Below are 14,597 nucleotides of genomic sequence, written 5' to 3'. Positions count from 1 at the left end.
TTTTTATTTGGACCTAACCAACTCACGTATCCCTCCGCCCAGGGTTAGCGCCCGCCGATCAGCAGTTGGTTAGGTCCAAATAAAAAACTGCGTTTTTCCTGCACTTTGAGGGGCTGGAAAAAATTATATTATAGTGAACAATGGAACTGTGTATTTTTTTTTCAGGTAAAACCTCTTTTAGGCCGTGAAAATAGGCCGTTTCTTTGGGTCCATTCACAACAATGTATGTTGTAAATCTCTGGGCAGGGCTATTATGGGCTGGCGTTGCTAACGGGAGGAGTGTAGAGAGTCTGCTACTGCAATTAAAGTACTGAGGGGCTATTTGTAGATCATACAACCCCACTTTAAAAAAAATGATACTATCCCTTTAAATATCTGGGGGAGTAGGAGTGATGAATAGCTTTTATTGTTAAGTTTGAGAGTAAATTCCACAAATTCCCAGCACTTAAGACTAAAATGTCACTCTAAGACGTTTGTTTCATAAATCCGGCCTCTGGTCTGAGTCGTCTTTGCTTGATATTGAGTTACAGCTCATCCGGTTGTATCTGCAAACCACAGCTCGCCTCTTTCTGTCGATGCTGCTGTATTTAGGACAGACCCACCCTGCTGTAGAAACACAACACCATTTGCACAATGCAGGTGCACTCATTAAATCGTTCTCCACCTCCTCCTCTGCTGCAGGGTTCGGAGATAACATCCACTGGAGGACACTGGACGACGGCAAGAACGAGGCCGAGGCCAGGTGAGTCCACACTGAGAGTGGAAACTACACAGTGTGTGGTACTGCAACTCTGATACGTTGCTATTTTTGACCTTGATTAAAGGGATATTAGCATTTTTTTAAAGTGGGGTTGTATGATCTACAAATAGCCCCTAAGTACTTTAATTGCAGTAGAAGACTCTCTGCACTCCTCCCGTTAGCAACGCCAGCCCATAATAGCCCTGCCCAGAGATTTACAACACAATTGTTGTGAATGGACCCAAAGAAACGGCCTATTTTCACAGCCTAAAAGAGGTTTTACCTGAAAAAAAAAAATACACAGTTCCATTGTTCGCTATAATACAATTTTTTCCAGCCCTTCAAAGTTTTTTATTTGGACCTAACCAACTGCTGATCGGCGGGCGCTAACCCTGGGCGGAGGGATATGTAAGTTGGTTAGGTCCAAATAAAAACTGTGTTTTTTCCTGCACTTTGAGGGGCTGGAAAAAATTATATTATAGCGAACAATGGAACTGTGTAATTTTTTTCAGGTAAAACCTCTTTTAGGCCGTGAAAATAGGCCGTTTCTTTGGGTCCATTCACAACAATGTATGTTGTAAATCTCTGGGCAGGTACCCAGGGGGCAAAGCAAAAAAACGGACACGGAGCGTTGTAAAAGGTTTGACACCAGAAATTATATCTAGGAACTTCAAGGATTAAAACCTGGGTGGACAACCCGGTCAACTAGCTGCTGGAAAGCTACAGGGGGCTAAAACCCCTTTCTGGGGTCATTTTGCTGGCGAAATGATGTAAATGCAAATATTTAGGTACTACAATGGCATAAATAGTCATACAACTATAAAATTTGGCAGAGAGTATCTTGACACATAGGGGGAGGCATGAAAAAAAGATTCTGGGGTTTGTTGCAACTCAATTTTAAGATATCTCCCTCAACATCCCAAAAAAGACAAAAAAAAGTACTGTTCGCCTGACAAATTCTCATGAAAATTATTATTTTTCAGCACTTTATGCAGAATATCTATGCTTAACATGTATATTGAAAATTTCCTTAATTCATAAGCTTCCATTTGAGTCCAAGATAGCCTTTCTATCTCAAAAGCCCCACTTGCTGTGGCCAACGGTCTTCTCTATCTATCTGTTCACTTTGGGGAGACCAGAAATAGAATGGTTTCTGATCATGCCAGTTAACATGTAGTTTTTCACGATAGGTGTTGCATTGTTTGGAGACAGCCTGTAGCTTTCCAGTAGCTAGTAGAAAGGCTATCTTGGACTCAAATGGAAGCTTATGAATTAAGGAAATTTTCTATATATATGTTAAGCATAGATATTCTCCATAAAGTGCTGAAAAATAATAATTTTCATGAGAATTTGTCAGGCGAACAGTACTTTTTTTTGTCTTTTTTGGGATGTTGAGGGAGATATCTTAAAATTGAGTTGCAACAAACCCCAGAATCTTTTTTTCATGCCTCCCCCTATGTGTCAAGATACTCTCTGCCAAATTTTATAGTTGTATGACTATTTATGCCATTGTAGTACCTAAATATTTGCATTTACATCATTTCGCCATCAAAATGACCCCAGAAAGGGGTTTTGGCCCCCTGTAGCTTTCCAGCAGCTAGTTGACCGGGTTGTCCACCCAGGTTTTAATCCTTGAAGTTCCTAGATATCATTTCTGGTGTCAAACCTTTTACAACGCTCCGTGTCCGTTTTTCAAAAAACTGGGATTTTGCCCCCTGGGTAAGGGCTATTATGGGCTGGCGTTGCTAACGGGAGGAGTGCAGAGAGTCTTCTACTGCAATTAAAGTACTTAGGGGCTATTTGTAGATCATACAACCCCACTTTAAAAAAAATGCTACTATCCCTTTAATGTCCCGTAAAGAAAATCTCACTTAAATCAGTTTTATTCTTGTAAAACAGGATTGACAATCAGACCAACACAGTAATAAAAAAAGTACTCTGGTATTCCTGTGCTAAAAACTTCAATTTGTATTTGCAAGTTATGTAATAAAAGATCGATACACAGCGTCCATTAATCAATATAATATTTCCACACAAAATATTGTGATACTATCAATCTCTAAACCAGAAATAACTTTTTCTCCCAACACATGCCAGTCATTGTCTTTGTAATACATTGCTGAGTGTTTAGTTTTATTCACAGCAGTTGTAGTTTTACTCTTCTCAGTGTTGTGTGAGTGTGAGTCGACTCTTCCTCCTGTGTGTGTTTCTGTGACAGCGGGCTGCCGATGATGGTCATCGTCCACAAGAGCTGGTGTGGAGCCTGCAAAGGTAAAAACAATGCCCCCATTGCCCCGGGGCTTTAACATTAACATTTGCTACCCTGTGCACTGTGTTTTGCACCACAGCCACTGATGTATATAGATTATTTTAAATATTATTATATTTTATTTTCTAGAGCATTTAATTTATATCTATAATATTTATTTTATGTGAGAGAACTGACTTTTAAATTATTTTGTTTTGTCCTAGACATATAGAGATGTGACAATATTAAATCTTTGAATCTGTTTGTAATGTCTTTATATATGTATATGCCTACCCTACATATAAGAGAGATAAAGATTAGTGATAATATATTAGAATAAATCCAGCTAAATAAACGTATTAATTAAGTTATTGTATAGATTATAATGACAAGGAAGGTTGATAGTTAATTTATGAATAAAAAACTGAAACTAACTAACTAATCTTTGAAACACTCAGGTGTCACTGAATAGTGAACAAATATGTATGAATGACAAGATGTACATAGATGATTTTAAATATTATTATATTTTATTTTCTAGAGCATTTAATTTATATATAATATTTATTTTATGAGAGAGAACCGACTTTTCAATTCTTTTGTTTTGTCCTAGACATATAGAGATGTGACAATATTAAATCTTTCAGTCTGTTTGTATATGTCTTTATGTAGGCCAATTAGATAGATAACGATTAGTGATAATACATTAGAATAGATCCAGCTAAATAAACTTATAAATTAACTTATTGTATAGATTATAATGACAAAGAAGCTTGATAGTTAATTTATGAATAGGGGGTGGGAGTAAATAAGTTTCACTTCTTCCCACTCCTTTTCGGATATGAAAAATCAAATTATGTGTATAATCATGTGTTGTATTTGTAAAGTATTTATTTGTTATGTCTGTCAACTGTCTACTGCATTATTCTTTCTTTCTTTCTTTCTTTCTTTCTTTCTTTCTTTCTTTTAACATGTCCGAAATGAACTGAACCTAACTAACTAATCTTTGAAACACTTAGAACTCAGAAACACACAAATACAGTCGGTCATGTCCAAGCCACCGCTTTGACAAACAGATGAAACCGCAAACATCATATTTGTATAATTGGTTGATAGTCCATTGTTGTGAAGGTTGAAGGTTGGTTGGACAAAGTGAGACATTTGGAAAAAAGTCTCACTGGACTGTAATTAACATTTTTCATCTTAATTTAATGGTTATTTTCTCACCCAGTTGTTTTGTGTATAAAATGTGTGAAAATGCTTGTTCCAGTCCAACACACACCCTGAAGCGTGAGAGTCTGCAGATTTTTTTTTTTTTGTCTCATACAAAAACTATAGTGAAATACGACAAAGACGAAAGCAAAAGCTGGAATCAGATCAGATATTTCATAAAATAATAAAAAACAGTTGCTGATGATCTCCATAAGAACAAAATCTGACCTGTACAGAGAGAAAAAAAAGTGTTGTGTCTGTGAGTTTGGATTAAAGTTAGATCTGATGACATGAACTCTCTCTCTTCCTGTTTTTCTTTTCTGGAGGAGACTTCATGTTAAAGATGCAGAGTGAGAGCTGCACTGTCGTGTTTATGATCTATTGTGAGCAGATCATTCATGATTGTGTTGTTTTTTTTATTTCTACCTTTAGCGCTGAAGCCCAAATTTGCTGAATCCAGGGAAATCTCTGAACTTGCACACAACTTTGTGATGGTGAACCTGGAGGTGAGGACGCACTCATGTCAGGGTTACGCTTACTTATCATCATACACTGTACAATATACGGTTATTTTCTTTATTCTCTGTTTGATTTGGTGCCTTTTTTTTTTTTTTTGGAGTGCACATGGATTTAGTTTTTATCACTTTTATCACACACTGAAACATTTAAACACTGGATTCAGCTCCAGACCTGTAGAAAAAACTTGATCTCATGTGTGTGGGTTCACCGCTAACCTACACATACACACACTCTGGTCACATGATTAAAGGCACTTGCTGTATAGTTACCAACTTAACCACATTTTTTTCATTATCATCATCTAAAGCAGGGGGTCTCAACTAGTCTTTTTAAAGCCTTTAAAAACTAATTTTGCAAAGTGCATTTCAGGGCACAAGAATGAAACTGAGGAGGACCATGACAACTGCATGTACGAAAGTGAATAAAAAATATCAAACTGCACAAAATGGAGACCAACAAAACGATATATTTGACTTCTAATGCATCTCTGCATTCAGAGCATATTCACAAGGGAATAAATATCAAATTGCACAAAATAAAGACCCACAAAACAAATCAAGATTCACTGCATTCAGGCCACATTAATAAGAAACTGATATCTTTGTATTCAGAGCAAATGGAGCAAATAATAAGAAACTGAGGAGGAGCATTCCAACCTCATGTGTTCACGTGTCTCGTGTGCCTTTCAAAATAAGTTATTTTTCAAAATAAAAGACATGTCCAACATCAGATGTGCATTATATATTATTTACTTTTTTGACCAGCTGTCCGCGACCCATCCAGAACGGGTCCGCGACCCACTTTTGGGTCCCGACCCACCAGTTGAGAACCACTGAATTAAAGTGTTTGTGTTGTGTAAAAAAAAAAATCTTAACTGCGTGTGACTGTGTGTTACTTTACCCCATTGGTATGAAGTGTTGACGAGCTGTTATCTCTGCTCCCGACCAGGATGAGGAGGAGCCGAAGGACGAAGCCTTCAGCCCCGACGGCGGATACATTCCTCGGATTCTTTTCCTTGGTACGGACGAGGGTCGAGTCCTGTAAACACTCATTAAGATTCCTCCAGACAGACCCGGTGCACAGTTGGTCGTCCTCCTGAACAGCGGTTGATTCACTAAGCTCCAGTTGCACAATGTCACATTTCTTTTGCACATTAGAACAAAACTACTCGAGAATGTGTTCAGGTTGAATTAATGCAATTCATGAGGATAGATGGATATAATAATGTAGTGAACAGTGTGTAAAGTTTAAAAGAACTAATCGCAGGAATTTATTTTGTAATGTGAAATCTTTAGACTTTTAAAATATTTAGATTTGCAGTTTAACCTGTTTTAGTTCTGCATGTTTTTTTTGTTTTTTTTTTGATCAAAATTTTATTTAATTCCTCAAAACATTAGGAAAGAAAACAAAAAACATAGTGAATAATACAGGGCACAAGGGAGTGTGATAGATAAACGATAAACAGTACTAACAAACAAGACCACAGTAAAAAAAATAAAAATAAAAAAGGGGAACAGAACCAGAGCAAAATTGTAAAAAGATGCTCTGATACCACACAGCAATAACAAATACTTCACAGACAAGACTCACATACACAAAAACAAAGACAACCACAGACAAACAAGACAAACAGGGCCTGTAGGGTTAGACAACCCTAGAATTTAGAGGAAGAGAGAGAGAGGAAAAAAAAAGGGATAAATATTAAATAAATTAATAATAATAATTATCATAGAAGCTATGACGCGTTAATTTTCTGAATATGCTCGATGGCCTTAGACCAGGTCAGAAGAGACTCAGATTTTGCTCCATTGATTCTGGCAGTAGATCTTTCTAGTAAACAAATATCAAAAAATAAGTTAATCCAAAGTTTATTTAGAGAGATAGCGGGTTCAAACCAATTTTTAATAATAGATTTTTTAGTTGCAGTTGAGGCTGCCATTAAGATCCGCTTCTCCTGAAAAGAAACATACACATTGGGGTTATAACCCAGTAAATAAAGAGCAGGACAAGTAGGAAGAGATTTACCAATGATTTTGCTAACAATATTATTTACATATTTCCAAAAAGAATTAATCAGGGGACAGTGCCAAAACATATGGAGGTAATCCCCTTTCACTAAGTTGGAACAGTTGGGGCAAGCATCATTATCTATCAAATTCAATTTAAATCTGCGTTCAGGGGTAAAATAAAATTTGTGAATGAATTTGAAATGGATTAACTGATGGGCTAAATTCTTTGATGATGAAAATAAATTAAACCATATTGTATGCCAGTCACAGACCAGATCAAGAGATTGTAAAAATTGTTCCCAGCCATATAAAACAGGAAGGGGTTTCAAACCAGTTGAAACAAGTTTGGTATAGATTCGAGAAACTAGTTTGGACTTTGAGGAGAGCAATGCTATTATTGGATGAGAGCCGAGAAAGACATCCCAAGGAACCCCATAAGTTTTTAAGGCAGTGCGGAGTTGGAGGTAAAAAAAACCATGAGGAACCTGGGATGGAAAAAGAATTTTTAAGGTCTTGAAAGGATCGGAGGCCTTGGTCATCAAAGATGTCACCTAATACCTTGATCCCCTGTTTAGACCACTCGTGACAGGTAAAGGGCATTGACCCGGTTAATAAAGCATTATTGTGCCAGATGGGAGAGGAAGAGTGAAATTTACACGCAATAGACAAGTGCTTTTCAATGCAGTACCAGATAGATAATGTGTTAGATACGATAGAACCCATATGTGATTTAGCAGTTTTAAGTTTAACAAACGAAAAAGGCAAGTCCTGGATTCTGATTGGATATGTCATAGCGTTTTCTATAGCTCGCCAGGGTACTTCTGAAGTGGGATCCAACCAGACTTTAAGAGCTCTAAGTTGAAAAGACCAAAAGTAATGTTTAAAGTTTGGTAGAGCAAGACCGCCAAGTACTTTGGGACGGGAAAGAGTAGAAAGACTTATCCTAGCTCGTTTCCCCTTCCAGATAAAGTTTCTACATAAAGACGTGCATGTTTTTTTAATGAGGTAAAACTAGAGCTGAGTAGATAAATCATTTGAATGATAGAAATTTAATTAGATTTTCAGATTTTCTCTTTTATGTGACTGTAAATTTTATATATTTGGGTTGTTGTGGGTTTTTAGATTGACAGAATTAGACCTTTAATGTTGGGAAACTGCTTTGTCTTTGTATTTATTTCACCATTTTACAGACAAAATGATGAATTAATGATTCAGAAGATGCTTCGATATAAACCCGTCAGCATCTTGGTGGTGTTGTTTTCCTGGTCCTAACTAAAACTACATTAGAAGAGGCTGCACAAACTTTGGTTTTTAATACAAAATGAACACACCCTCAATGAAAGCATTTGGATTTCAATGTTTTATTTGACTCCTCTTACTCCCCCGCACAGATCCCAGTGGCAAAGTCCATCCTGAAATCACCAACAAGAACGGGAATCCCAACTACAAATACTTCTACAGCAACGCAGAGCAAGGTAACAAACAGATTATCATCTTTTGGCTCTGGGAAAATATTCGTTTTGAGCTTCCAGCTGCTGCGCTCTTTGACATAACATCTGGGATTAAAAGGGAAACTCATATTTCAGACCAGACCGGAGGATTTGGACAGTTCAGTTCATTTTTTAACCCTAACCCTCTTTAAAATAAAAAATAGATGCCACATTAAAGTGACAAATCTCCACTTTAAATAGAGTGGGTTTACATACGTTTTCGATTATTTATTATGAGGCAGCAGTTTATGAACATGATTTTCCGCTGATCCACAAAAACATAAATTCATCTGCTTTTCCTCTCCAACGACCTCATATATCTATGATGAGATTTTTTTATCTTTATTTTTTGACCTTGAACCTTTATTGTTTGTCTTTTTTAATAGAAAAAATGAGACGGTACACATGCTTACGCACTGATGTTAGATATTGGAAAAAAGAGAGGGTCTAGAGAACTGGCTAAAATGTTGTCATGTAGTAGATTCAGTAAATCTAAAAGTTGTACTTTAAGTATCGAATGTAGTAAATCTAAATGTTATGTATTACATCTGAAAATAAAATGTAGTTCAAGCCATTTATACGATACAGTTGTACGTGAAGGAAATAGGTGGTTCATGTCACTTTGTTCCATTATGACATTTACAGTAACTGTGTAAAACCCTCTTGGCCTGAGCTTCCACCTCTGCCTGTCGTTTTATATATATGACAATAAATGTGCTGGAGCTGGATGTGAACCTCATTTAAAGGGATAGTTCAACATTTTGGCAAATTGGCCCATTGCCATAATCCCTATAGTCATAGCAGTAGGTTCGTTACCTTTAATTGTCGGTGCAAGATGTTTTTAGAACGGCGGAGCAGAGCCGCGAGCTGCTCAGAGCTACGCTACGGAGGCTCATGGGATTTCTTGGTTTCCCTCATCAAACTCGTCAAATCCACAATCCAACAACTCCACAACGCTCTGGTGGACAAGTTGTGACCTGCACATTCACCACGCTATGAGATAATAACAGAACGTTACGAGACAGAGTTGTTTTAGAGGCAAATTAATGCAAAACCGCTGATGCTCAGTTTTTCATCAAGCAGTCTCTGCATTTACCTCTAAAACAACTCTGTCTGGTAACGTTCTGTTATTATCTCATAGCGTGGTGAATGTGCAGGTCACAACTTGTCCACCAGAGCGTTGTGGAGTTGTTGGATTGTGTATTTGATGAGTTTGATGAGGGAAACCAAGAAATCCCATGAGCCTCCGTTCTAAAAATAGCTTGCACCAACAATTAAAGGTAACGAACCTACTCCTAAAACTATAGGGATTATGGCAATGGGCCAATTTGCCTGCCAAAATGTCGAACTATCCCTTTAAAGCAGTTTATAATCCTGGTGTGTGTGTGTGTTTATGTGTTTGCCTCCATCCTCCTCCTCAGTGGTGTCCGGTATGAAGGAGGCTCAGGAGAAGCTGACGGGCGACGCCTTCAAGCGCGGCGGCCACACCGGCGACGAGCTGTGAGGCGGCGAGGACGAGCGACGATCAGGCTGTAAGGGCTACACTTCCTCCTCACCCCCCCTCCCCTCACTATTTATACTCATCCTGAACACGGTGGGCCGCGTCCCGCTGACCAAACCAAGCCAGTCATTCAGAGGCATCGGTGCTTGAGTATTTCCTTTTTCTTTTCTTTTCTGTCTCGTATGTTTTTTCACCACCTCTTTCTCCCGTCGCCGTCGTCTTTTGTTTAATAAAAAACCTGTATATTTGTATAAGGTACTGTTGTTAACTATAAAAACGCCATATACTGTACTGACTGTCCAGTTAAGAGAGGATGCAAAACAACTCAAGCTAGCCAAGTTTTAAAACTGCAGTGTTCACTACACTGCAAAAACTCAAAATCTTTCCAAGAATATTTGTCTTATTTCTTGTCAAAATGTCTCATTTCTAGTCAAAACTAATCTCTTTTCACTTAAAATAAGACTCATCACCTAAAAATTAACTTGTTTTTAGATCATTTTCACTTGTTTCAAACAAATTTTCACCTGAAATAAGTAGAAAAATCTGCCAGTGAAAGGAAGTTTTTTGTGCTTGTAATAAGAAAGAAAAACTTGATCCACTGTCAGATTTTTCTACTTATTTCAAGTGAAAATATGCTTGAAAGGAGTAAAAAGTGTCTAAAAACAAACTACTTTTTAATTTGATGAGTCTTATTTTAAGTACAATGAGATGTTTTGACTAGAAAATAACATTTTGACTAGAAATAAGACAAATATTCTTGGTAAGATTGAGTTTTTGCAGTGTATTAACTCTCATCTGTTGTTGGATGCAAAACGTCACATCTTTAATAATATGCCAATTTATTTTATTTCTTTTTTTTAAAATGTGAAACGCCACGAGATGCGAGTCTGTTTTGGTTCTGAGCTAGTTTCACGTCGTTGATCCCAGTGAAACCAGTATAGATTTTCTAATGTTTTCACCCAACAGCCACGATGCAGTATTTCACACTGGTAAAACAATAAACCAACACCTACAGTGATGTGCTTCCAAAGATCCTCTGCGACTATATTCACCCTGCACTACTAGATAGACTCTCTACTCTACTTCTTCTATTTCTATTATCCACTTTCTTAAATGTTATAACGACTCATTTAATCTTGACAATTTAATCTCTACTTACTTATTTAGCTCTATATCTCAATAACTGTTTTTTTTGTTGTTTTTTTTAAACTTTCTGGGGTTTGTTTTGCTGCTTGTGAAGTGATACTACTGTTCAGTTTTTTTGGAAACCAGCCTTGTTAAACTCTTTGGATGAGGGACGGAAACATTGGTTAAGTGTCTTGATGTATTTTATACATGTACACAGCCAAGTGTGCAAATAAAAAAGTTTGTTGTATTGAGTAATTTTACATGTGTTGCATCATTCATTCATTCATTCATTCATTCACGACACGGGCAGCGTTGTTACAGTATATCAGATTTTTTATTGTCTATCCAACAACAATAGTGATCCCTTATGGTTTTGTCAAACAGTCTGTAACCGCTGTGAACAGTTAACACGAGTAGATGACTGGAGTCACTATTTAAATTCAGTTTGACAGTGATTTTAAATAGTGCAGTTACATTAATGCGAGTGCATTATTTTTTTTTTCTTTTCTTTTTTTTTTAGTTAAGACATTGGATTGCAATTGATCCCATTCCAGACACGGCCTTCAGAGCCACTTCCTCCTCCTTCTCCTCCTCAGTGTACAAAACGTCATACAGCATTTGATTTTTCATGATAAAATAAATTACAGGGGAGAAAAAAAAAAGATAAAACAGCGTGCCTCTTAAAATCTTAAAATCAGCGCCAACGGACATGAGAAGCACGAGGAATGTGTCGTCAAACTTGGATAAAAAAGGCATTTGGAGATAAAAATAAAATAAAAAAACTCCTTTTCTCTGTTTTGCTCAGTCTCTGATGGATGGACGCAAGGCTCAAGCTGAGAGGTTTAAGGGGCAACAGAGAGAAGAGAATCAAATCAAACAAAGTAAACGAACATTAGCAAAGTGAACGTGGTCTTATTATTATTATTATTATTACCATTGCTACCATGAGGTCATTTTTAAAAGTACTGAGGGAAATAAAAAGAGTTGCTCGAGGGAAGAAGTATTGCTACGATCTCTATAATTACACAAAGCTGCTGCTGTAAAAAATCAGCAGCATTTTCACATATATATATATATATATGTATAAAAAAAAAGCCTATAAAAAGCTGTGATACATCTGTATACTCCAAAATTACACAGCTATAAAGTGTGATTAAAACTTAAAGTGATTGTTTTGTTTTTTTAAAAATTTAAAGGTTGTGCACGTACCATTTATAACCAGTGTTAATAGACCACTGTGGACTAGGTGGGCCGTCTATGAGGGGCCGTACAAGCCATAATTCATTCTTTCACTCACACATACATACATTCTCCTTACACATACATATATTTTCACTCACACATACATATATTTTCACTCATATTGATACATTTTCATACTAGAAGTATGTATGTATGTGAGAGTGAGAATATAATATGTATGTGTAAGGAGAATGTATGTATGTGTGAGTGAAAGAATGAATTATGGCTTGTACGGCCCCTCATAGCCGTCCTCCCCCCCCCATGCACTCACACACACACACAGACAGACACACACATACTGTACAGGGCCGTTGTATAGGGGAGAAAGGTGATGATAATTCTAGGGGCCCAGCGCCCAGTGGGGCCCATAAAAAACCCCAGTAGTCTAATCTTTGTATGACTAATTTATTCTGCGTAAGACGCTGACTAATACTCATAGTACACTGTAAAAACTCAACATCTTTCCAAGAATATTTGTCTTATTTCTTGTCCAAATGTCTCATTTCTAGCCAAAGCTAATCTCTTTCCACTTAAAATAAGACTCATTACCTAAAAATTAACTTGTGAAAGTAAGTTTTTGTGCTTGTAATAAGGAAGAAAAACTTGTTCCATTATCAGATTTTTTCTACTTATTCCAAGTGAAAATCTGCTTGAAAGGAGTAAAAAAGTGTCTAAAAACAAGCTACTTTTAATATGATGTGTCTTATTTTAAGTATAATGAGATTTGTTTTGACTAGAAATAAGACAAATATTCTTGCTAAGATACTTGAGTTTTTGCAGTGTAATGCTGCATTAGCATCAAAACAAAGAAGGCTAAATAAAAAACGATAATACATTAAAAAAAAAAAACTGGAAAAGTTAGGGGGAGGGGCCCACTTTAGTATTCTTTAAGGGGGCCCAGAATTCCTAGCAACGGCCCTGCACACACACACACACACACACACACACACACACAGGAGAGCAGCCTCATGAGCTGAGTTTGAGATGCATGAAGCTGCTGCTGCTGTGAACAACATCTGGAGTTAATAATCAGTGACGCTTCGGCTTTTCCACAGATGGAAAACTGAATCCCACGTTTCATGGATATCTTTTCTTTAAACACAAAGATTAAACACCAAAACACCCCGACGACGTGTGAAACTCCTTATGCAGAGTATAAACTGAACCGGACTTAAAGACTCGACTCTCCATCCAGGTGAAGGAGCGCTTCATTCACCCACCCCTCCCTCCCTCCCTCCCTCCCTCCCTCCCTCCTTTTGTTTGTAGAACTGGTTGAAGTTTGTCCAGTCGGCTTCAGAGAGGAGAGTAGAAAGAGGTTGATTTGGGGAAAGGAAGGATGGATGGAGTGTGTGTGTGTTTATGTGTGTGTCAGTGTGTGTTTGTGTGTCCAGTATGTGTGTTTTTTTGTTTTTTTTTGTAGGAGGCCAGCAGAGCAAACTTTAAAATCTTCCCTGCTTGGCGTCTCCGATGGCGCCCCAGACGTCGAAGACGAACTCGTCGGGGAAGGCGAAGTCTCCCAGGGTCTCGTCCAGCGCCATGGCGAATTCATCCGGGTTCTTCTTGTCGCGGCCGACCTCGACCATCGTCGCAGCTGCAGGAGAGAGATGGAGAGAGGGAACATCAACATCAAGCTGGGCGAGTGCTGGATGTTTCCATGTGGTTTAAACAAATGTCTCCATTTAAAGCAGAAGTAAGCGATATTTTTGTGTTAATATAAGTCTTAAATAGTTATATCTTCCGACAGCAATCACTTACATCACTTACAATCAGAACAGCTCCAAACTTAAATCTCTATTGAAAACCCACCTCTTCTCCCTGGCTTTTAACCCTTGACCGATTGTTTTATCATTACAGTTTTATTGTATGTTGTGCTTTTATCCAATGTTTTATCCGATGTTTATTTTATTTATTGTGCTTTTATTATTGTGTTTTTATCTGATGTTTAAACTGTAATTGAAATTGTTTTAATTGTAAAGCACTTTGGTTCAAGGTGCTATATAAATAAACGTGACCTTGACCTTGACCTTGACATAGAGTGTTTGGACTGAAACACGGGTCTGTCAGTCCCTCTGCTCTGCTCTGAGCCGAGGAGAAAACTTTTCTCGTATCCTACAAGTTTTATCCAATGAGGAGAGAGAACGGCATGAAGGGCTGTGTGTGCAGCCAAGGGATGCGCGTGAATGTGGCGACGTAGGGACGAGGACCAATAGATCCATGACGAGGGCGGGGGCTGCTAACTCCATCGGCTGACAAGACGTTATGGTGCGTTCAAGGCAACTCGTAACTCGTGTTTTTCCGACCTGTGAACTCGTACCAGTTCGATCTGGTACGAGTTCACGGGTCGGAAGCTACGAGTGGCCGTTATAGTGACTTTCACCGGTAAAACAGGTCGGAAAAACACGAGTGGGTTTCCTGGAACGCTACAAAGTCGTAAGTCGTGTAATTTACGGTTTCAAAAGCCTGCCTGGAACGCAGCATTAGCCAAAACGACCGGATCGCTTACTTCTGC

The 14,597-nt window shown here is 37.8% G+C and overlaps 2 protein-coding genes across 2 annotated transcripts in view; one reads left to right on the top strand and one right to left on the bottom strand.

Annotated features, from left to right (window-relative positions):
* txndc12 (thioredoxin domain containing 12 (endoplasmic reticulum)) overlaps positions 1-9,863 on the top strand; it is a 12,465-nt gene extending 2,602 nt beyond the window's left edge. Inside the window, exons 2-7 of the mRNA XM_085806117.1 lie at positions 682-742; positions 2,958-3,010; positions 4,632-4,705; positions 5,667-5,736; positions 8,119-8,202; positions 9,639-9,863. Coding sequence (XP_085662243.1) covers positions 682-742; positions 2,958-3,010; positions 4,632-4,705; positions 5,667-5,736; positions 8,119-8,202; positions 9,639-9,721 — 425 coding nt within the window. The 3' untranslated portion in view covers positions 9,722-9,863. The remainder of the gene's footprint in view (positions 1-681; positions 743-2,957; positions 3,011-4,631; positions 4,706-5,666; positions 5,737-8,118; positions 8,203-9,638) is intronic.
* A 3,173-nt stretch (positions 9,864-13,036) lies between these two features.
* The window catches only part of gipc2 (GIPC PDZ domain containing family, member 2), a 29,427-nt gene continuing 27,866 nt past the window's right edge, over positions 13,037-14,597 (bottom strand). Inside the window, exon 6 of the mRNA XM_085806116.1 lies at positions 13,037-13,679. Coding sequence (XP_085662242.1) covers positions 13,528-13,679 — 152 coding nt within the window. The 3' untranslated portion in view covers positions 13,037-13,527. The remainder of the gene's footprint in view (positions 13,680-14,597) is intronic.

This window comes from Trachurus japonicus, chromosome 17, assembly GCF_045865225.1.
Source record: "Trachurus japonicus isolate A0001 chromosome 17, Traja_1.0".
In the NCBI taxonomy this organism is placed as follows: domain Eukaryota; kingdom Metazoa; phylum Chordata; class Actinopteri; order Carangiformes; family Carangidae; genus Trachurus; species Trachurus japonicus.
The sequence above is the reverse complement of the archived record's forward strand: the minus strand, read 5'-3'. Positions and strand labels throughout refer to the sequence as shown.